Below are 22542 nucleotides of genomic sequence, written 5' to 3'. Positions count from 1 at the left end.
TTCACGCCTCCTTCCTTACCTATGTCACTTATTGGGCTAGGGCCGGCGTCGAACCTCGGACCTCTGGGTTCTAAGCCAGAACTCTAACCAACTAACTCTAATTAACTTTTATTTACTCGATAAAACTTTTTGGCAATTAAATATAATTAATTCAGCCAATAAAAGTAATGAATATAGCAATTAAAAACTATTATTATGGTAACTTGAAATAATTAATATCCACATTATTTATTTTACCTATATATTTTACGTATATCCAAAAAATTTTTGAAACCACACGATGTCAGAATTCTCTTTAAATATTGTATTTTATTACCCCATTAAATACAACCCATTATCATTTTAAATTTTTATCATAAATATGATGAATATCATAAATATGAAAGTTTTAATTCAAATTAGTGTCCACTGGTTATGTATTATGAACAACCTAACATAAGCCACTCCCTACCGCCACTGATATTAAACAATAGCATAAGCCACTCGTTACCATTACTGATATTTAACAACCTAACATACGCCACTCCTTACCGCCACTAATATTTAACAATTTAATAAGCAATTAATTCTAATCAAAAAACACTTCAACTACGTATTATCAATAACTTAACATAAGTCACACGACACTCTTTACCGCCACTAATATTAAACAATTTAACAGGCAATTAATTCTAATTAAAACTAATTCTAATCAAAAAGCAACTCTACTATGTATTATGAACAACCTAACATATGCCACTTCTTACCTTCACTAATATTTAACAATCTAATATACACCACTCGTTACCACCATTAATATTTAACAGTCTAACATACGCCAATCGTTACCGTCGCTAATATTTAACAACCTAACAAACGCCACTCCCCAACCGGCATTTGGTCCTAAAAAGACGTCTTACGAACGTTCAAAAGATGTCTTTTCAGGACCAAATGCCGGCTGGGTCATTATCTCCACTATTATTATAACAATCTAACATACGTTAGTCGTTACCGCCATTAATATTTATCAACCTAACATACGCCACTCTTTACCTCCACTAATATTTAATAATTTAATAGGCAATTAATTCTAATCAAAAGAAAATAATTAAATAATAAAAAAAGAATATATAAATCTATAAATAAAACAGAATATATATTATTGCTATACAAAAACATTTTAATAAACATATAAAAACAGTTTAGGAAAACAATAAACTTTATAAAGTATAAAACATAATACTAACTCAGTGGACACAAGACGTAAAAAACACGTCTTTTAAGCGACTTTTGAACGTTCAAAAAACGTCTTTTTTCGGTCCCGGGCCCACTGGGAAATTATAAAAAAATGTTGATTAAAAATAAAATATTAACAGGCGATTATTTTACGTCCCGGTGCATAAGGAACCAGCCGCCTCCAACTAAGACTGATTGTCACTATAGTGGCAAATATTATAATTATAATGGATGTTGCCGACCATCGCAAACCAAAATGCTTATATATAGCTGTAATATACAAAGGCCCTGCAACTCGAGCAAGAGATCCTATCCCAGTTAACCAAGCCATATAACGGCCCTAAAAAAAATTAAATCAAAATATTAACAAATACTAATATTGTTGCAGTTAATCTGAAAAACATTGTTGCAGTCAATCTGAAAAAACAATGTTGTAGACAATCTGGAATTATATAACCTATAAAATTTTTTCTCAAAACTTTTCGAAAACAAAAAAATGTTTTAGTGCTTTTAATGATAAAAACTCATTTTCTTATCCAAATATTTTAAAGAAAGTTTCTTTTAACTTGAATTCTATTTTTTTTTTTTTTAACTGAATAAAAATTTGGTACATACATAGAACATGCTTATAGTTGTTAATATGCATACATATAGTATACACATGCTTGATGATGCTGCTCGTGATGATGCTGCTCAGACATTTACATAATTACTTGTTTATAGTTGCTCAGTTATACAATCACAAAATTTTAATCAATGCATAAAATTAACAATTTTTTGTGTATAGAACCACCGTTACACAAAATTAAAATACACTTATCATAAATAAACATTGTTATTCTGAAACATTTTATCTTCCAAAACTTAGTTCACTTAAAGCTCAGTTCACTCAGTTCACAAGGTCAATTTTTTTGAAACTCAGTTCACTTAAACAACTTATGCTTGTTGTATCGTTTACTAAACAGTAATGGAAACAAAAAAAAAGTATTTTTTACAATTAGTAATTTAGAAAATAAATGTTTTATAACATTTATTTACCAAACTTAATATATGTTTTATAACATTTATTTACCAAACTTAAGTTATTTTATGCCTACATTAAACAAATTGTAAACCCAACAGAGTTGTAATCATGCACAAATAAAGTTGGGAGTTTGGGAACTGTTTGGAGGTTGGGAATGAAACCAAATTTAAGAGTTAAAGAGCATGAAAACAATTGACAGAAAACAAACAAAAAAAACATGGCAAGATAACAATCTCCTAAGTGTTGATGTGGAAGAAAAACAAATATTTCCAAAGTGTTGATGTGCAAAGAAAATAAATAAATATTTCCAAAGAGTTGAATTGCAAGGAAAACAAATAAATATTTCTAAAATGTTGATGTGCAAGGACAAAAAATATTTCTAAAGTGTTGATGTGCAAGAAAAACAAATAATTTTCAAGTGTTGATGTGCAAGGAAAAAAACTAGATAAATAAAATTTTTTTGAGCATAAAAAAACAGTTACAGTAAGAAGATGCAATTTTGTTAAATGATGACTCACACAAACTGAGTTTTGGTTAATGGAGATGATGTCTTGCTTAACCTGCAATCATGTTACAGCTTTTGAAAAAGAGAAAGAAATGCAACATGACAATCGAACAGAAACAAAATATTTTTTGAACTTTGTCTTAAAAAGAAAAGGCATTATAAGAAGAGCCAGCCAAAATATGACAACAAACTTCCATAAAAACTGATTCTAGATTTTATAAATTCCATTGATGGATCTATTGTGGTGGAGAATGAAATTGGGAACAAAAAATGAAATCTGAGACAGTCTTAGTAAATGGTAACATCCTAAACTGTATATGCAATAGATATGATATACAGTTTCCATGAAAGGTCAGTATTAAAAGATAGTTCAAAATGACATAAAGTAGGGAAATCAGGAAGAGGGTGCATCAAAATTGAAATATAATAATATTGCAATGTTTATTTACAGAGAAAACCTGGGTTTCTTTTGTTTAAAATGGTGTGCATGTTTTAAACAAAATAAAAATGGTAAAATTATCAAAAGATCATCAATATAGATAAAAAACTTGATCCTTGTGATACTTTACATGTTGTTGGAAATAAAGAAGAGTGTATAACTGAAAAATAAAGAAGAGTGTATAACTGAAAAATAAAGAAGAGTGTATAACTGAAAAATAAAGAAGAGTGTATAACTGAAAAATAAAGAAGAGTGTATAACTGAAAAATAAAGAAGAGTGTATAACTGAAAAATAAAGAAGAGTGTATAACTGAAAAATAAAGAAGAGTGTATAACTGAAAAATAAAGAAGAGTGTATAACTGAAAAATAAAGAAGAGTGTATAACTGAAAAATAAAGAAGAGTGTATAACTGAAAAATAAAGAAGAGTGTATAACTGAAAAATAAAGAAGAGTGTATAACTGAAAAATAAAGAAGAGTGTATAACTGAAAAATAAAGAAGAGTGTATAACTGAAAAATAAAGAAGAGTGTATAACTGAAAAATAAAGAAGAGTGTATAACTGAAAAATAAAGAAGAGTGTATAACTGAAAAATAAAGAAGAGTGTATAACTGAAAAAACTTTCCAAGATACTTAATACGATGCAAGGTTATCGAGAAACAGTAAGAGTTTAAGTAAGAAAATACCTTAGTAATGGTAGGTAAATTAATAATGGTAGGTAAATTAGTAATGGTAGGTAAATTAAAGCAAAAGTGATTGTTTTAAAAATGGATTGCCTGCTTTACTAAGATGAAAGAAAGTCATTAGATTTAAGAGATCAATTAAAGATAAAGTTTTTTGCAAATAGTTTTGCAATATCCTGGGAAAAAGAATAAAAAAGATTAAATCTTTGTATGAGATATGATCTGAGTACCTTTGCTAATGAAACTGTTCTTCTTAAGTAAAATACAAGATTTCAAAGTATGAAATACCTTTTTACATGGATTTCTTGCAATGATAAAAAGTAACTTGTTCTCGAGAGAGTCGTTTTTGTGAAAAAGATAATAGAAATAATTACAATTAGAAGTACCTGCTTCACAAAAAGGAAAAAGGCTTAATTTCCAACAAGAAATAAAAGCTTCAATGCATAATAGAGCCCAGAAGATTATTTAGGAGATACAATTTTCAGTAGAAAGACACAAGACATAAAATATTATTTAGTGAAATCATAACCAAATCTGAACCACCTAATACAAAAAAAGGAGAAACTGAGCACAAAGCATGGTAAAAGCATGCTTTGTGCTCAGTTTCTCCTTTTTTTTTTTCAAAACACAAATCAAGCAGAAAAGGTGTTCAGTATTGTCTAGAAAACAAGGTACAAAGTAAAACTATTTTATTAATTGAGAAAGACAAAAAATTGTTTCAGTGCAAACAGAACCAGTGCTACTATCAACAACAACATCGAGTGCAACCAAAAGAAGAACAACAAAGAACAAAAAGAAAAGTGGCAAGTGTTAAGAAAAAGCAAATATTAGCCAGATGATTCAAGCCTGATTTCATAACAAGTAGATAATTTGGTATATAAATAATAGGATGGGTCTTAAAAAAAAGTTGCAACTCCAGTGATTTCATGTGAAATATTTTGTACATAAGTAAAAAATTAAGAAAAAAAAATGAAATTAAACAATATCAATAAACTACACCCTGCTCTCAATTTTTATGCAATAAAATCTAATACAAAAAATATGCAAAAACAATGATGATTATTTTACAATTTCTTATACAATTTTGCTTCTTTTGAGGCCCAACAAGACAAAATTTAAAAACACATTTTTTTAAATAATATTTGGGACTCTTCTGATCCTTTGCGATCAGGAAGCAGCTTTAAATGAAATCACTAGAGTTGCAAATTTCAAAATCCTTTTTTTTTATGAACCACCAGTAGCAATAAACAGCAAGTAATTATTGGAGTTTATGCAATTCTAAGAATAATAGTCATTAACAATCAATTGAATCAAAATGAGAAGATGAAACCCCTTGCTGGACCCTCTCAACTGGGGTGTGTTGGGAAACCTTGCCACGGCTCAGGCCATCAACAATCAGAAGATAGAACAACCAAATTTAGTTAGAAGATAAAACAGATAAATTTAAGTTAGTCTCACAAAGAGCAAGTAGATCCAGTGAATTTTGCAACAAGTAAAGTTTAACGAATGAAAAATTACAAGACAACAATATTAGTAAATGACAGATTAAAACAGTTAGGTGGTAATGATGATTTTTTGTTAAACATTTTTAAGTAGTTTTTTTCATGTTTTAAATTAACAGAGAACTTGACTGAATTATAGATTGCACTTTAAATAATAAACTATGCATTCCTGCCAATACAATCCAAAGTTGTAATAAAATGCTCTTTATGTGACAATGCACACAAGGTCACATAAGGTCACATAAGGAGCATTTTTAGGAGGGACAAACAAAAATCCAGGAGTAAAGCAAAGAAGACCTAGCATTCATCATCCATCATCACAGTTTCGAAAAAATATTGGAACAAAAATAATAAAGGGTGATAAAAAGAGGGGTTAAGGTGGTTTTAAGAGGGGGTGTTTAAGAATTAACATCTCTTAATATTTGCTCAAAAAGATGTTTTTTTCATTTATAAATGATATTAGAAGACTAGCATTATGTGCATTTAAAAAAATTTATTTCTTTAATTAGAGCAAAGATTCTACTATTCTGCAATTTTCAATTTTTTTTTCTATTATTTTGAAAATCTCAACTCAATTTGTATTTTCTAACAAATCTCAAGTTAACCTGTGGAAAAAAATCTGTTTTTCTGTTGAAAAAAAATCTTTTTTTTTTGTTGCAATAACATTAAGAATGGTGAATGACTTTTTATAACAAAAAATTTTTTTTATGTATTCATTATAAATAAATAACATCTGGTTAGAAATAAAACTCTAAATTATACAGCTCAAATATGCACCTTGACTGTTTTTTCAAAAAACTGTTGTATTTTTACTAAAAGTTTCAAGTATTTAATTTTTTTTATCAAACCAACTGCACAAGCAGTCTTCCTTAAACCATCTTTTTTGTTCATTAAAAGAAGTAAAACAAAAAACATTTTTTTTGTTTATTAAAAAACAACAACAACAACAACAAAAACCAGATAAAATATGCAAACTCCAGATTAAATATGCAAATGCCAAATATAAAATGCTAAATATACAAACGCAATGTTTAATATTTTTAATGATAAACTTTAAACTATGTATACATTTAATATATTTAAATTGCAAATTTTTGTTTTTTTATATTTTTGTTTTTTATTTTATACTTTTAATTATACACTAGGGATAGGGATTTTGGAGTCCCAATTTTTTCTCAGAATACAAAGTCTCAGGAGTCTATTAAAACTTTGAGAATGCATTTTCGTACTTAAGATATTCAGAAAAGTCATAACAATTTTACCACAGAGCACTGCGGAAACCCAAAATTTATATCTCCTTGTCTACTTATTTCCTTGTTTATTTGACCAGGCTCAGAATTGGTTTGGAATTTGCTTATATACAGATAATTTTAAAATTATTTTAAAAGTTTAAATTGCGAAAAAACTTTTTGTCTAATTTAATTCTAAGATGAATGGTGACACATGATTTGCAAATGTTTGCTAAGATAATAAAGAAAATCTTTAAAAAGTGCAATAAAAATACTTTATGTAACAGTTGCAGGTTTAAGCTTGAAGAGTTTGCTAAAGCAATTCAAAATTGAATTTCCTTTCATAAAGGTTGCCAAAGATATTTCTTGCTAAAATTATGTTTAAAGGACATGTTAATTGTAAAATATTTTATTATGACAAATTATTTCTTATGTCATTGGTTTTTAGTCCACTCTGCTAGCAAAATGCCAAACTTTTTTTTTTGAAAAACGACTAACAGCTTTTTTTTTGAAAAAAGGCATCACAAAAGTGTAATGTTTTGGATACATAAAATTGTTTCTTAATTAACAAATTAATTTTAAGTAAAAAATGTCAAATAGCATGAGAAATGTCTTGACTTGCAAACTAACAAGCTAGGCAAGTGGTAAATTTTAGCCAGCTTACAAAAAAGTGTATATACAAGCAAATACAAATATGTGTTCACAATAACTTGCAATGATAACAATAATACATTTTCATTGTACAAATAAAATTTTTAAAATAATGTTTCAAATGTATTGTTCATGACAAAAGTAAAAGTAACAAATCATATGGTGAGGACATTGCATGTGCTATATAAGCTTGCTTAAGCAACCTTATAAATCTTATTATGATCATCTACAGTTGCTAGGTTACAGGTTGCTAGGTTTGGACTCGGTGTCTTAAACATAACTTAGTAACATTTTAAAATTTTTTGTTATCTTGTTTGTACTAAAAGTTAAATGTTTTTTGTGATTGACAACAACATGGTAACTCATGATCATTTTTATAAAATATGCAAACAACACTTAGTCGCTTAGACTTTCGAAAATATAGTCTTTCTAACTGTATTTTTGAGAATATATTTTTTGAAAAAATATATTTTTCTAAATATAGTTTTTCAATGTTCAATAGTTTCAGGAAATTAACGAATCTTGGGATGCTGTATATACAAAAACACTTCTACTTTTTAAAATAAAATTAGTTTTTCTGCTTTTAATAAATTCTGTTTAATTATAAATAATGTTTTAAATATCTGTTTATTTTGTTACTGTAATGTTTCTGTGATAAATTTTTAAGAGGCACACTTTTCATGTCCACATGTATATGGACCTATGTCTCCTTTAGAACATATATTTTTAGTTCTAATAAATATATAAATAAAATAAATAAATTATACAACACTCATAGCGTTAGGAAAAGTAAAAAAAGGAGAAGCAAAAATTTACAGCCATCAAAAGTAGCACTTCACAAAGTGATTTGCACCACAGTAAATTAACTTGCATTTTATTTTTGATGGGTGCAGCTCAGGGTTTTTGGAAAACTAATTAAAAACTAATTAAACTGTAAAAACTGATTAAACTATTGATTCAATTGGCTGATTCAAAAATAATAATAATGAATTCATAAAAGTAAAAAAAAAACAACAAAAAAACAATATTGTGTGTTTTTGCACTTCATGTTAATGCAATTTTTTTGTGCAAGAACAAAGTACAAGAACAAGTATTTTATTTATATACTGTATGGTTTTTTAATGGTGTTATATTGTACTGATTTTTTCTTATAACTTTATAATTCAACTTATAATTAATGAAGCTAATGTTGAAAAAAAAAAAAAAAATTAAGAACCATTTAACTAAATCTTATATGATTTTATGATCATATGATTTTAAATAACATTGTTTTTTCAATAATATGTATAACTTACAAAGCCGACCCAGAAAAAAATAATTTTTTACATTAAAAAAGAAGTAATATTCAATGATATGATGCAAAAAAAAAAAACAACAGCACAATTCCACTTTTAACAAAAAGCTGTAGTTGGCTGTAGTTGGTGAATAAATAACTATAAAATCTGGCACATTTGAAAGATTTCACAAATTTGAGCGGAATAAATGACAAACACCCACATTTAATGTTGTTTTATTTCATTCATGCAGCATTTAATTCTGTCCTGCTACAAAATGAACGTGAAATAACTTTTACAAAGCAATTATCTTAATTAAAATATGATACTCTCTGGTTTAAAACTTTGCTATAAAAGAATTATCAGACAAAATAAAAATTTATTAAATTTTTTTTAGAGTTGTATTATTTTCATTAATTCTCATTACCCAACAACTACACAGCAGACTATCTTCAAAAAAAACTCTAGATAATGAAGAAGAGACATGTTTGTTATAGAAGAGGCAAGTTTTATACTTAATTGGTAGATTAATCAGCAGGTAAAGGGTAAGGTAAGAAAAACTTTGAGAAAATGTGTCATAGATAACATGAAAAATCTTTATTTAAAGAAAGATGCTCAGCATCATGTGTTGAAAAAATGATATTATGAAAAATGTCAAAGGGGGCAAGTGCATACAAAAGATTAAAATAATGAAGATGATTATTTTACTTTTTTATCACCACTTTTCGATATTTAATATCTTTTATTTGCAACATTGAAAATCATATTTTCATTTTCACTGTAACAAAAAAATGATAATATCAGCACATTCATGATCTGACTATAAAACATTTAAAATTTGCAAAAGAGGATTCATTTTTGCAATTCAAAATAATAGCCTAATAAACATAATTATATTTAAATATAAAATATAATTAACATAATTACAGGTCTGAAAAAAATGTGGTAAAAAATGTGGTAGGTAAAAAATGTGGTCGTTTGTTTTAAAAAATATTACAAAGCCTTAAAATATATATTTTTTAATAATTCTAAAAATGAAACAAAAAAATTCTTTATTATGTTTCTTCTTCTATATTATATTTCCTCATATTTTAAAATTATATATATCTTTTTGAAATTTTAATAAGATTTTTAATTAAAGTTTTATCAACTGCTAAAAAACAAATTATTAAAAATTTTTTCTGACTTAATTTCAAAAATAAATAAAAACAACAATTTAAATTATCAAATTTAACTAAAAAATATTTTTAAAAATGCAAGCACAGAATTCAGGTAAAACACGAAAATGCAAAAAGATAGTTAACAGATTCAGGTTCATTTCATAATCATAAGCATCTAAGTCTAAGAGCTTAAAAAAGTTTACTTGCAGTTTGCCTTGGCTACACAAAAAAAAATTATGAGGTTTAAAGTTAATCTTGAGGTGCCCAAAATTCAAAATTGTAAAAAAACATAGTGAATTTGATGCTTTTGAGCATTTATTAACTAGGCTCTAATTTTATAAATAAAATGATAAAGTTTAATATTTTTTAAATACATAATGGCTGCCATTTTTTATTAAAAAATTCTGAATATAATTAAAAATATATGAATAAAATAATGGAATTTGTTAAACCTTTTAGCCTCATTGTACAAATATTTGTTAATATCTAAAAATTTATAACTTTTCACAAATAATTAATAAAATTATATAAATAATAATAAAATTATAAAAATAATTATTATCTTAATTTATCAAATAAATTTTAAATTTTTATCAACATAAAAATAAATAACAAACTTTTTGTTTCTGTACCATAACTTAAGAAAAGCAAGGAGTCATCTACAAATTTTATCATGCAATTGGGGGGAGGGGGGAGGCAGGGGTTAGTGATTTTGTGATAATTTGTTACAGAGGGAGGGGCTTGTTTTCAATTTTGTGCCGCAAAATTTTTTTTTTATTTCAAATCTAGAAAAACCTCTTGCTTGATGAATGTACACTCAACTGCAGCTATTCTAACTTAATTTGAAAATTTTGACATCAAATATTATAATGTTAATTTAAACTGCACAGCAACACTAACTTATTGCTAAAGAAGTTATATAAATTATATATTGATCAAAAATTAAAGATCTTCAATGGTTATTTGTACATTTAGTCACTGTTAACTTATACAACTTTATATCGAACTATAGGAGTGCAAAAAAAATGTTCACTCTAATTCCCCTATACCTATTTAAGCCCATGACTTTAGTCAGTCGATGAACAGAACTACACTGCAACTACGGCTATATCAATCAATTTATATGCGATTAATGCAATTATTCTGAGAAACTTTAAAAATTATAAACAACAAATAAATATAACTATAACTAAACAATAATAATAGTTTAAACACAAAAAACAAATTATTTATGGATTACCCCTTAACAGAATTTATTAATAAAATAATTTTAATACTTAGTTTGCCTAAATTTAGTTAATATTTTGACTATGTTTATCTATCTATGAGTACTCTCAGATATTAATGTTTTAATATTTGTTTGACTCTATGCTACTAGAGTACTTTCAGATATCCATGCTTTAATATTTGTGTATGTTGTTAATATATAGCAGGCGGCCGGGCAATACTGCGTGAATTGAAATTGATATAGCTTATTAATTAATTTTTTTTTTAATTGTTAAAAAAAAAAATTAACTATTAAAAAAAGTTAAAAAAATTGTTAAAAATGTTATTTTTATATAATGCAATAATAGAAATTATTTTTTTAGTATTTTGTTCAGTTGCACAGGTGTAGAGACAAACACCTGACAGACATTGACAATGTATTAAGTATTCGGTGAACCAGTGAATTAAACACCAGTGGACTTGTCTGATACAGAGCTACCTAATTATGAAGATGCTATGGCATGTGACATGACATGATTTTATTTTTTATATATATAATATTTTATACATATAAAATCATATACATATGATTTAAAAGCATTCAAGCAAAGCAAAAGATCAAACTATTTCAAAAAAAATAACCATAACCAACAAAAATAACAGCCAAAGTCAAACAAATTTAGAGTAAAGTGTCTATACCAGTTCTAATTCATGCTCGTGTCTTACGGATCATCTGGGCATAACACGTCAAGCATTAAAATTTGCTAAATTCTTTTGAAAATCAACAGACGTCAGCGTGCTATTGAGACAAACTTTACAAAGTACCTGTAAAGAAGTAGCAGTTTCTGGATAAATGAAATTTATGCCTTATGGCTATTGTATTTTAATTGTCGACAAACTTTCAATAAAAAAATTAGTCCACGAGGTCATTTCAGGACAAATTTCATCACTATTAGTACTGGCCTGTGCCAGAGTCTGACAGCTACATCAACTACATCAAGTATCAAAAGCACAAACACATCAAGTATCAAAAGATCTTTATTTTGATGAATGAAAAAAAATTTAATGATAATACAAAAGGAACTTGATCCCTCATATCTTGGACATCCTCTGCCAAATTTATTTCCTCAAATTTAGTACTTCCATTGAAATTTCTTCGCTGATTATTTTCTATTGGATTATTGAAAAATATACCAATAGACAACCTAGTTGAAGTTTGATGTGATGGCCACAATGTTAAAGCTGGTTGAATTGAGGAAAAATTAAGTTTCTTGAACAAAATTAAAAAAAAAAACATTACAATGACGTGTATGCTTTATTGCACTACATCATTTATAATAAAATATGGACTAGGAACTACGTCAGGTCTGCATGCATTTTCTAGACCAATCAGAAATATGGTAGCATGTAAACAGTTGCTAGTTAAGAATTGTTCGAACTCTTAATTTCAATTTAACAACTATTAACTATAATGATCTTAGTACAGATCAGAAATTTATTTTCAAATATTTAGGAAAATAACCAAAACTGTCTCAGATGGTTATTGCACTGAAAATTTAGGAAAGCAACACCAGTAAACTTAAGATATCTAACAATACCAAGAATGATTTTTTGTTTTTTATCTAGTAAAGCAAAACTTTCATATATTTTGCAAACCCTTGCTAAAAGCATCTAAAAAGTAAATGCACCAATGCGAGATTAAAACATTCTTTATGCACATATAGTGCAAAATATATGCTGAGTTAAATTAAATTATCTTTACCTTTTTCTAATAAACTGAAAAATGTTGATCATCCTGCAACTCAAAAAAATTGAGTTGCAGTATGAACAACACATTGATTCAATTCCAAAAAATCTACTTCTATTCCTTTACAGACAAGCATCAACACATTTCTGAGCGTAGGATTTGTCTATTTTGAAAACATGAGAAATTTCAAATTTATCTGTTTGACTTTAAAACTAAATTTTTAAGTCATCTATTAGGCTGGTATAGATGTAAACCTATGCTACCTATGTTTCCTGGCTAGGATAATGAATACTAGATCTTCTTAACTCTACTAATAGATTTTTGCTTGCTCCTTTAATAGTGGCTATGCAACTCTTCATGTTATATACTAATGAGGATACAGCACTAAAACTCAGTTTTAGTGCTGTATCCTCAATGGTTTTGAGGCCGGCTGATGGTAAAGTTTCCCAAACTCTGCGGTAGCTCTCAGAAAGGCTGAGATCTTTTGATTTGTGTTATTGATTTCATCAACAGGTGTTAAATATTAAAGTATTAACAGAGCCATGTTGCACATGAATGGTGTCCCTGTTAATGCTTTTGGTGCACATTTTCATGTCCTAAAGATATGACTTTAGGTTTAGCAGAATTAAGATAACCAAATTCACACCTAGGTGCTTCTGATCACGGTTTGATCTCTCTACCACTGTACCTATCATCATATCTTTATCATCGTACCCCCTATCATTGTACCTCTTATAACAACCTTAAAGCTGACAAATGTGCTTCTTACATAACTTCGTGGATTCAGACTGGCATGGAATTTTTGTTCCCTCTCAACGATTACAGGTCAAGCCTCACTCTTCTCCATGGTTTTCCTCACATTGTGCTGCAATTTCCAATCGAAACTGTTACTTCCATATCTATCAGCAAAACAATTCTCCAGAAAACAGATGGTTGTTTACTATTGCTAGAAACAACTGTAAAAAGGTTTTGTCTAACACCAAAGCCCGCTATTCTTAGGAGTCTTGTTTTCCAGCCTGCTGGAAAGCAGCATCTGTTATCCCTATATTCAAAAATTCTGGAGAGCAATCTGGCTCATTTAACTACTGTCCCATTAGTCTTCTTCCTATCATAAGCAAGGTTTTTGAATCTTTAATTAACAAACACATAATCTCTCATCTTGATCTATAACTTACTTTCTGAACATCAATATGGATTTTGATCTTCTTGTTCTACAGCTGATTTGCTAACAGTAATAACCAATAAGTTTTATTGTGCATTAGATAGAGGTGCAAAGAGCGTTGAAATGAGCAATAGAAATGTAAAGAGCGTTGGCCTTAACCTCTAGGTTAAGGCCAACGCTCTTTACATTTCTAAAGCTTTTGATAAAGTTTGGCATGCTGGTCTTCTCCATAAGCTTTCTTCTTAAGATGTATCTGGTAACATCTTTAAGATTATTGAATCCTTTCTTTCCAATCGTATTGTAAAAGTTATCCTCGATGGACTCTTCTTCTTCGATGGACAGCATACTTTTTCATATCCTGTAACTTCAGGGGTTTCTCAAGGTTCAATCCTTGCCCCTACACTCTTTTTAATTTACATTAATGATCTTCCAGATATTCTCACATCTATGGTGGGATTGTTTGCTGATGATACTACTAAAAAAATAAAAATAAATTACTATACATCTAAGTGCTTGGGACACTATAAATAAGTCAAGTTCACTTTAAACTCGAATCTTGCCAAAAGTAATAAAAATATCAAAAATTAAAAACCATCCCCACCACCGAACTGTTTTAATATATCTTTTACAAAAATTAATGGTCTGCGAAGAAACCTTCTATCAGTTGAATCTCATCTCTTTCAAATTTCACCAGATTTGATTGCTCTTTGAAACTATTATAAATTCGACTGTTCCTTCTTCAGATCTTAGTGTTAATGGGTACTATCTTTTGATTTGCAAAAACTCCAATAGTGGCATGCTTGGCTTGAGAGTACACATACATACCAATTCACCTATTTGTCATGAAATTTGGTTTGAATCCTTTGATCATTCTTTTATGAGCTTCCGCACTTCTTCACTCATTTACCTTTCTCTTTGTTCTCTTTCTTCTCAAGACTACACTATTTTAGATATAATTTCTGATCAAAATGTCCATGCCCTTTCTTTTTTTATGATCTCTATAAATCTTTCATCTCTTCAAATACTTTTTCTCGCCCTATCATCATAGTACTACTACTACCCTAAAGCTGACTGGGATTTTTTCTGTAATTTTCTTCGTGACAGTCCTTGGGTTGGTGTCTTTTCTCTCTCAGCTGATAAATGTGCCTCCTAGGTAACCTCCTGGATGCAGACAGGAATGAGTCAAGCCTCATTTTACTCCATGGTTTTCACCTTCATGAAACTGCTTTACCTAATTGTAATCGTTTTTTTGATCTTTTTTAAAAGAACAATTTACTTGTGAATAAACACCTATTTATTATTGCAAAAAACCGATGCAGAAAGGCACTGTCTGATGCTAAGCTCCATTATTTCCAGTTCACTATAACTTGCATTTTATCTCAGAAGTTAGGCTCAAGAAGCTATCAGAAAATTTTTAACAGTTCTTCAAGAAAGTTAGGTCTAAAATTCTCTAATTCATGGGGCTGATCTTATTACCTCTCCCAAAGACAAGGCAGAACTATATGCAAAGAACTTTTCTTTTAACTTGACTCTTGAATCTTATGGCCATACTCTTCCTTCCATTTCAGTTATACACACTAGCCCATTGTTAGACATTCAAATCACTCTAGCTTCTTTAAAGAAAGCTCTTGTTCTAACTTCTGTTGCTAAATTCTTATATCAATTAAACTCTTCTTGTCCAGACAACATTCCTGTCATAGTCTTACAAAAGTGTTCTCCAGAACTCTTGTCAATTCTTTCTAAACTATTTAATTAGAGCTTGACTGAACCTTATTTTTTGCCTGCAAGAAAATGGCATCTTTGTTTCAATTTTTAAAAACTCTGGTGAATGTTCTGACCCCTCTAACTATCTAATAAATAACTTACTGTTAGACAATCAATATGGTTTTTGATCTTCTCACTTTACGATTGATATACCTAAAGCATTTGATAAAAGGTGGCATGCTGGTCTTCTACATAAGCTTGCTTCATAAGGTGTATCTGGGAAAGTTTTTGAGATTATCAAACCTTTTCTTTCTAACCGCTTTACTTAAGTCATCCTCCAAGGTTAACACTCTTCTTTGATTACAGTAACTTCAAGTTTCTATCCTTGGTCCTGTTTTGTTTCTTATCTACACTTGCAACTTTACATATAAAGTGGTTCTACTCGCTGACAAATCAACTTAATACTCCTGTCTTGACAAAAAGTCTTCTTTTTGATTGCTTATAACAGGCAGACTATTTTGAATCTGATCTCACTTCTGTAACCGATTGGGGCTCACAGTGGCTTTCAAATTTTCCAACTAAACTCAGTTATTTACTGCAAATAACTATCGCAATACTGTTGACATTCCTATATTGATAAATGGCTCCCCTTCTCACTAAGCCCTCTTCTTTACACCTTTTTGGATTATCGTTCACAACTGACCAATGGACAATGGAAACCATATATAAAATCAATTGCTAAGTTAGCATCTGATAAGTTTACTCCTCTTTATCGTGCTTGCATTTCCTTTCCTGATTCCATTCCCTACCTCTTATTCGCCCTTGTATGGAATACTGTTGACTGTTGTCATTTTTAGGCTGTTGGAATACTGTTGTCATTTTTAGGCTGATTCTTCTAATAGTGCTCTTTTTCTTCTAGACAAGTTCAAAAAATATATTGTAAACATAGTTGAACCTGCTTTATCTCCCAAGCTCTCTACCATCATCATAAAGTTGCATCTCTTTCTCTTTTCTACAATGATATCATGGTTGCTACTTAAAGGAGTTATAATCTTTTGTTCCATTAACCAAAACTCATATTCGCTTGATTCACCATTCTTTTACTGTTTCTGTCCCTGCATGTTCTAAAAACTTTTATTTGTCTAGTTTTTTTCCCTGTACTTCAACTCTTTGGAACTCTCTCTAATCTTCATGTTTTTTTGACTAATACAACCTACAACTTTTCAAGTCTTCTGTCAACTTATTCCTTGCTCTTTAACTATATTCTTTGTTTTCTATTAACTCCCAACTTTGTTTTTTAGTAACTCTAACAGTAACTGCGGCCTTGTTGGAAGCGGAACTGAAACAAAAAATTAATATTACACATGAGTGTATAAGTCAGATGGTTTGCAAGCAACAAACATTACGGAACCATCACTGACAGTTGACATTACGCTAAACTAATTTAAACAATACTAATTTCGCTAAACGGCTTGAACAATATATTTTATGGCATTGCTATAAAGATTATTTTTAATATTCTTATGTCTTCCCCTACCGTGAGGTGTCTTCCCCTATCATGAGGTGTCTTCCCCTACCGTGAGGTGTGTCTTCCCCTACCATGAGGTATGTCTTCTCCTGGTTACTATGCTTACCTTGATTCTTCCCCTACCCTGAGGTATGTCTTCCCCTACCGTGAAGTGGTTACCTTGATTTAAGAAAAAATAAGTAAGTTTTGAATGTTATTTTTTTTTTAATAATTTTCAAATTTTTTTTTTTAATTATTCTTTCAGGTATTTTGTGTAGAATACTTGTTAGCGATAATAACATCTAATCCATGCAAACTCTTTTTGTATAGCAAACAATTGTTTGCTGATAGTCATTGTTTTGGGTAGTCTCTCAAATAATTGTTCCAGTTGACACCTACTATTTCATTTGTTATTTTTTCATAATCAGCTTTTTTTTTCCTGCTGTGTCAGCTAAAATTAAATCAAAATATGATACATGATGCCCTTTTGAAATGTAAAATGTTTCAAAAAAACTGTAACAGATTAAAATTTGGGGTTTTTAGGTATTTCTATGAATCACATTTCAATAAAACTATTTTTTGGGGTTTTTATATTTCTATGAATCACATTTCAATAAAACTATTTTTTGGGGTTTTTATATTTCTATGAATCACATTTCAATAAAACTATTTTTTGAATGTTATTTTTACATTTTTGTAAGTTTAAGCAGGTTTCTTTACTTACTGTGGCACGACCTACCCTGAATGATTCTTCACCTTGAAAAATTAAAAAGTATTTTATATATATTTAAACCAAGTTAAAATGCATAAATTTATTATGATTACTAAATAAAGGAATTTTTTTACTAAAGGAAGCATTGGTTTTCATTAATAAAAAAAAATTATATATTGTGCTTTACAAAGCTTGTGAATCAGAGCTTTGTTTCTTTTTTATTTCCTTTTTTTTTTTTTTGATCTGATCAAAGTTAGATAAAGTATTTTACAACTAGCATTTTAAAGTCTATATAGCTAAAAGTTCTTCTTATCTAATATGGCATTAGCTTTTGATTTGCACATGTCTGTATGGATTTTTCATTTTAATTGTTTTATAATTGTATGCCTAACTCACTTTGTACTCTACATTTGGATTGTATAAACCATAACACATTACTACTCACTTGTCTATGTTGAAGCTTAATAGCCATTTGTTTTACCATTTGATTACATTGTCTAAATCTGATTGATCAGTCCTTTCGATTCTCTTTTGACTTTTCTATTTTATTTTTTTATTTTTAGTGTCATCCATATACATTTTTTTTTTTTTTTTTATAAGTACTGATAGGTCATTTATATATATCATGAATAACAAAGCTCCTAAAACTGATCCTTAGTGTACGCTACTAAGAATTAATATTCATGTAGAAAGGTCATCATTTGCTTGCGCAAATGGTGACCTTTCTGTGTGGATAAAATTTTAAGGAGGACCTTTCTACATGGATAAAATTTTAAGATAAAACTTTATTGATAAACTTTATACATTTTCAAAACTTGAAAGTTGAAAACATTCTACTAATCATGGTAGATGATGACATGAATGACATGATGATACATGGTAGATGATGACATGAATGACATGATGCTAGATAATTGTAAAGTTGTAACTATTTTTTTGCATTGCAACATTTTTTAACAAAAAACTGACATTATGACTATGTATGTCAGCTCTTTTGGATTTCAGTAAACACAGTTAAAACTTTGTACATAATACACTTTTTGTATACCCATATATCATATTTTAGTTACAAATTATACAAATATTTTTTTAAATTTTAAAATTAAAAAAAATGGCCATTTAGATTTTGGCATTTGGGCACCTCAAGACTATTAAAGTTAAATCAATTCTACAGGATGATGCTGCTATCAATGAACTTTTTTTGTTAACACAAAAATCACCACTATTAATTTCTATATTTTCTGTGCATTCACAATTTGAATAAATAAAACTTACTTGCTGGAAGGGACCAATAATCTTAGAGTATAATACATTAACCATTACAATCCCAAGAGGATAACCAGTGTTGATAAAAATTATTCCTGTAACAAGCTGTGGAAATGGCAATTGAGGAGTGTAGTGACACCATTGGTAATTACTAGGGCAACCACCTCCACCATTGTCGATAGTAGTAGCATTAATATCTGCAAAAAAAGCAAAAGTATTTTAAAATGTCTTAAAATTATATTATTTAATTTCATTTTTAAATAGAGTTATATAAATTGAAAAAGTATTTATAAAAATTACAAATATAACAAAAAAATAATTTTTAACCTTTTATTTTATTACATTCATAATAATAATCAAACAAGAAAGAAAGCATATATGAACATATATTACATATGGCTGAAAAAGAGGGTTAGAGATATTAAACTTCCACATTACACAGGACTATCAATGCTTTTAAATAAAAAAATTTGCTACTGACTTCGCTTAAATAAAAAAATAGCAACAAGCCGTTAAACAGCCGTGGTTAAATTGTAAAGAAAAAAATATTAGCATGGTCAGTAACAGAGTGCGATTGCACGCCATTCTTGTCCAAGCCTGATTTATTATTTTTAAAAACTTTAAAAAATCCAATTGCTTATTTAATAAAATGTTACCAGTAATTTTTAGTTTTCCTGGACCCCATGGTAAATAAAAAACAAATCCAAGAAACATCAAAAAGTAGGAAAATATCATAACTTTTCTTTCAGTGAATCTACAAAAAAAAAAAAAATTTTCAATCTTGGTGATAAAACGAAAATTCAAAAAAAAAATTATTTGATGAAACTAAAATAAGAATAAAATCATGGCTTATACACTAGAGTGGAGTGAAAAAAAAAATTTTTTTTCTAAAGGAATTCTAATAGTTACTAAAAGTTGTCACTAGGGCAGGTGTCTTGGCAAAATTAAAGATGAAATAAGAGAGATTAGTGCCACTCAGATTTTATTAACAATGAAATAAGAGAGATTAATGTTACTGAGATTTTATTAAAGATGAAATAAGAGAGATTAGTATCACTGAGATTTTATTAAAGATGAAATAGAAGAAAATAAAAATTAAAATTTAAATGTTTAAATATTTAAAAATTTTAAATATTTAAACTTTAATGTTTAAATATTTTAACATGAAGCTCTGCTAGTTTTAACATTTTGATTATTGATAATCATCGGACTCATGCGTCAGTTTATACATCTGACTGTCCGTTTATTCAATCAGCTCAGCACTTATGGATCAGATATACTAGAAGAAAATTTCTTTATCACTTATAATGATCAAATTTATTTGATTATGATAATGTACATTTGCTTAAAAACTTAAGAAATAATTTGATTAGTACCAAAAAGTTTATATTTATTTCGGTTCAATGATTATAGTTTTAGTATAAAAGTGTCTTTAGGTATCTTGGCTTCATAAAATACATGAAAATGAAAAAAGACATCAAATAAATTCTAAAATGAAACAGTCTAATCATAAATTCAGAAATGTCTCAGAAAGCCACAATTTTTGTGTGCATTTGTAAAATTTGCAATACAGTTTTACTAATGTCTCACTTATACTTTCAGAATCTCGGGTTTTATTCCATACAAGAAGAGATATTGTACAAAGCTGAGATAAAACAAGATTTTTTTAAAATGTAAAATACTATGGAAACAAAATGAAATTTTCCAAAAAATTTGTGTTTTATAAGATTTTATTAATATTGATAAACCATAAGTTTTCAACATTTATTAAATTAATGTTGATTCTTGAAAAAACTTTTTAAATAACTTAAGTCATTCAAAGTTGCAGCTGTCATTCACTCACATTTTTTACTACGATGGTTGCTTGAAATTGAGAATTTTTGCTCATGTCGAATCGATTTTGGCTTGATTAATTTCAACACATGTCCTAATTTGCATAATTTTTCTGATTTAAATCCAGTCATAACATAGCTGTTGAAATCTTCAGCAGTCAAATCATTAGGATCAGTAACTTGGATTTGTTGTCCCACATTGGATTTTTTTTTTCTGTCTTGGTGGGTATTAGAGCTTTGGGACAAAGTTTGAAGTTGTTCAACATTTTAAGGAAGCAAGAAGACATAACTTAGGATCATTTGGAGCTTGTTCGAATGTCTATTGGGCTTCAGATGCAACTTATAAGACATCATCACTGTCATCATTACTAGATGGAAATGAAAAAATGTTTAAGCCAGAGTCTTTTCGCTTCTTCAATATTTTCTATTTGATGAGAGTAAGAATGGGTATACCTTCGGGTCTTCAAGAACTCCTGGATTGTTGAGAAATTTGAGTACAGTCAAAATCGGATGTCTTTTAAGAATCTCTATTTCATTTCTTCAATCAATAACCACAAATAAAACTTTCTTTCGTTCGCAATTCCTCTAACGAAAATTCTAATGGACCTCCTGCTAAGTCCAAACCATCGCCACTCATGGCATCCATAACCATTTTACATGGTTGAAGAATTGCTACTAATTCAGGAATGCTTGTCTCTAAAAAATCAGGCCAGTCATGTTCAGATGCTTTAAGAGTTTTTTCATAGCTGGCTTTCTTTATAGCTTTGATTCCAAGTGGTTCCAGCTTTATTTTTGTCTTCATCTTCTTTGTTTGTTGCTGAACTAAGCACGCTTGGTGCATTGCAAAAACTCTGATATGTGCATGCTACATGACACTCCCTGTATCAGATTCTTCTTTGTTCTGGTCTGATAATGAACCCTTGATGAATCCATATTTATTTGATTAATTTGTAATTATCTCTTTTAGTAAAAACATAAAGATAGATTCCATGATCATAGCAATTTTGATCAAGTCATTGTGAGAACCGAATGCATTTAGTGAAAACACTTGCCCTATCCATAGTTTGACCAATGCAATCTTGATCAGGATCAATTCTGAAGGTCATTAGCTGATCATTTTGCTACCTTAAAAGGGTTTTAGCATCACATTCTTATTATCCTATTTTGATCATACCAAGGTTTTGATTGTAATTGTTGGGTCCAAAAATATGGATGTTCATAACTTTAATTTGTTAAAATGTTGCCAAGAACAATTCTTCTAGAACCAAATTCCCTAATATGAACCCTTATGACTACTATCATTGTCAAAAGTAAGTTTTCTGGATGTGCAAAAAAAGCATTTCTCTCAATTACTGGGTCTATTACTTTCAACAAATCAGTGGGTAGGAAACTTGGCAATTTTATCACTTCAAATAAATGTTTTGCTCCATTTGTTAAGTATTTACTTTTTTTGATATGAAACCACGCAGGGACATAATTTTAAAAGAAAAGAAACTACCTGATTTAATAGCAGAACTTATATCAAACAAGAACTGCTGATCTTTGCTTAAATTTTGCGCTCAATTTCCAAAATTTCAAAATCAACACTGTCAAATTTTAGCACTGATAATTTTTCATACCTATAAAGCTGTATGCCAATCGTACCATTAAACAATTGTGGACCTGTCATTTCTTTGTCTAACTTTTGAAACAAATGACAGAATGGCAATTGTTTTAAAGTGTATT

General features: G+C 28.7%; 1 protein-coding gene across 1 annotated transcript in view; it reads right to left on the bottom strand.

The window, feature by feature from the left end:
• Positions 1-1092: 1092 nt before the first annotated feature.
• LOC136071796 (major facilitator superfamily domain-containing protein 8-like) overlaps positions 1093-22542 on the bottom strand; it is a 62050-nt gene continuing 40600 nt past the window's right edge. Inside the window, exons 10-12 of the mRNA XM_065797101.1 lie at positions 19642-19739; positions 18995-19182; positions 1093-1555 (exon numbers count right to left, since the gene is read on the bottom strand). Coding sequence (XP_065653173.1) covers positions 1349-1555; positions 18995-19182; positions 19642-19739 — 493 coding nt within the window. The 3' untranslated portion in view covers positions 1093-1348. The remainder of the gene's footprint in view (positions 1556-18994; positions 19183-19641; positions 19740-22542) is intronic.

This window comes from Hydra vulgaris, chromosome 05, assembly GCF_038396675.1.
Source record: "Hydra vulgaris chromosome 05, alternate assembly HydraT2T_AEP".
Lineage (NCBI taxonomy): Eukaryota > Metazoa > Cnidaria > Hydrozoa > Anthoathecata > Hydridae > Hydra > Hydra vulgaris.
This window is presented reverse-complemented; position numbering and strand designations above follow the sequence as displayed.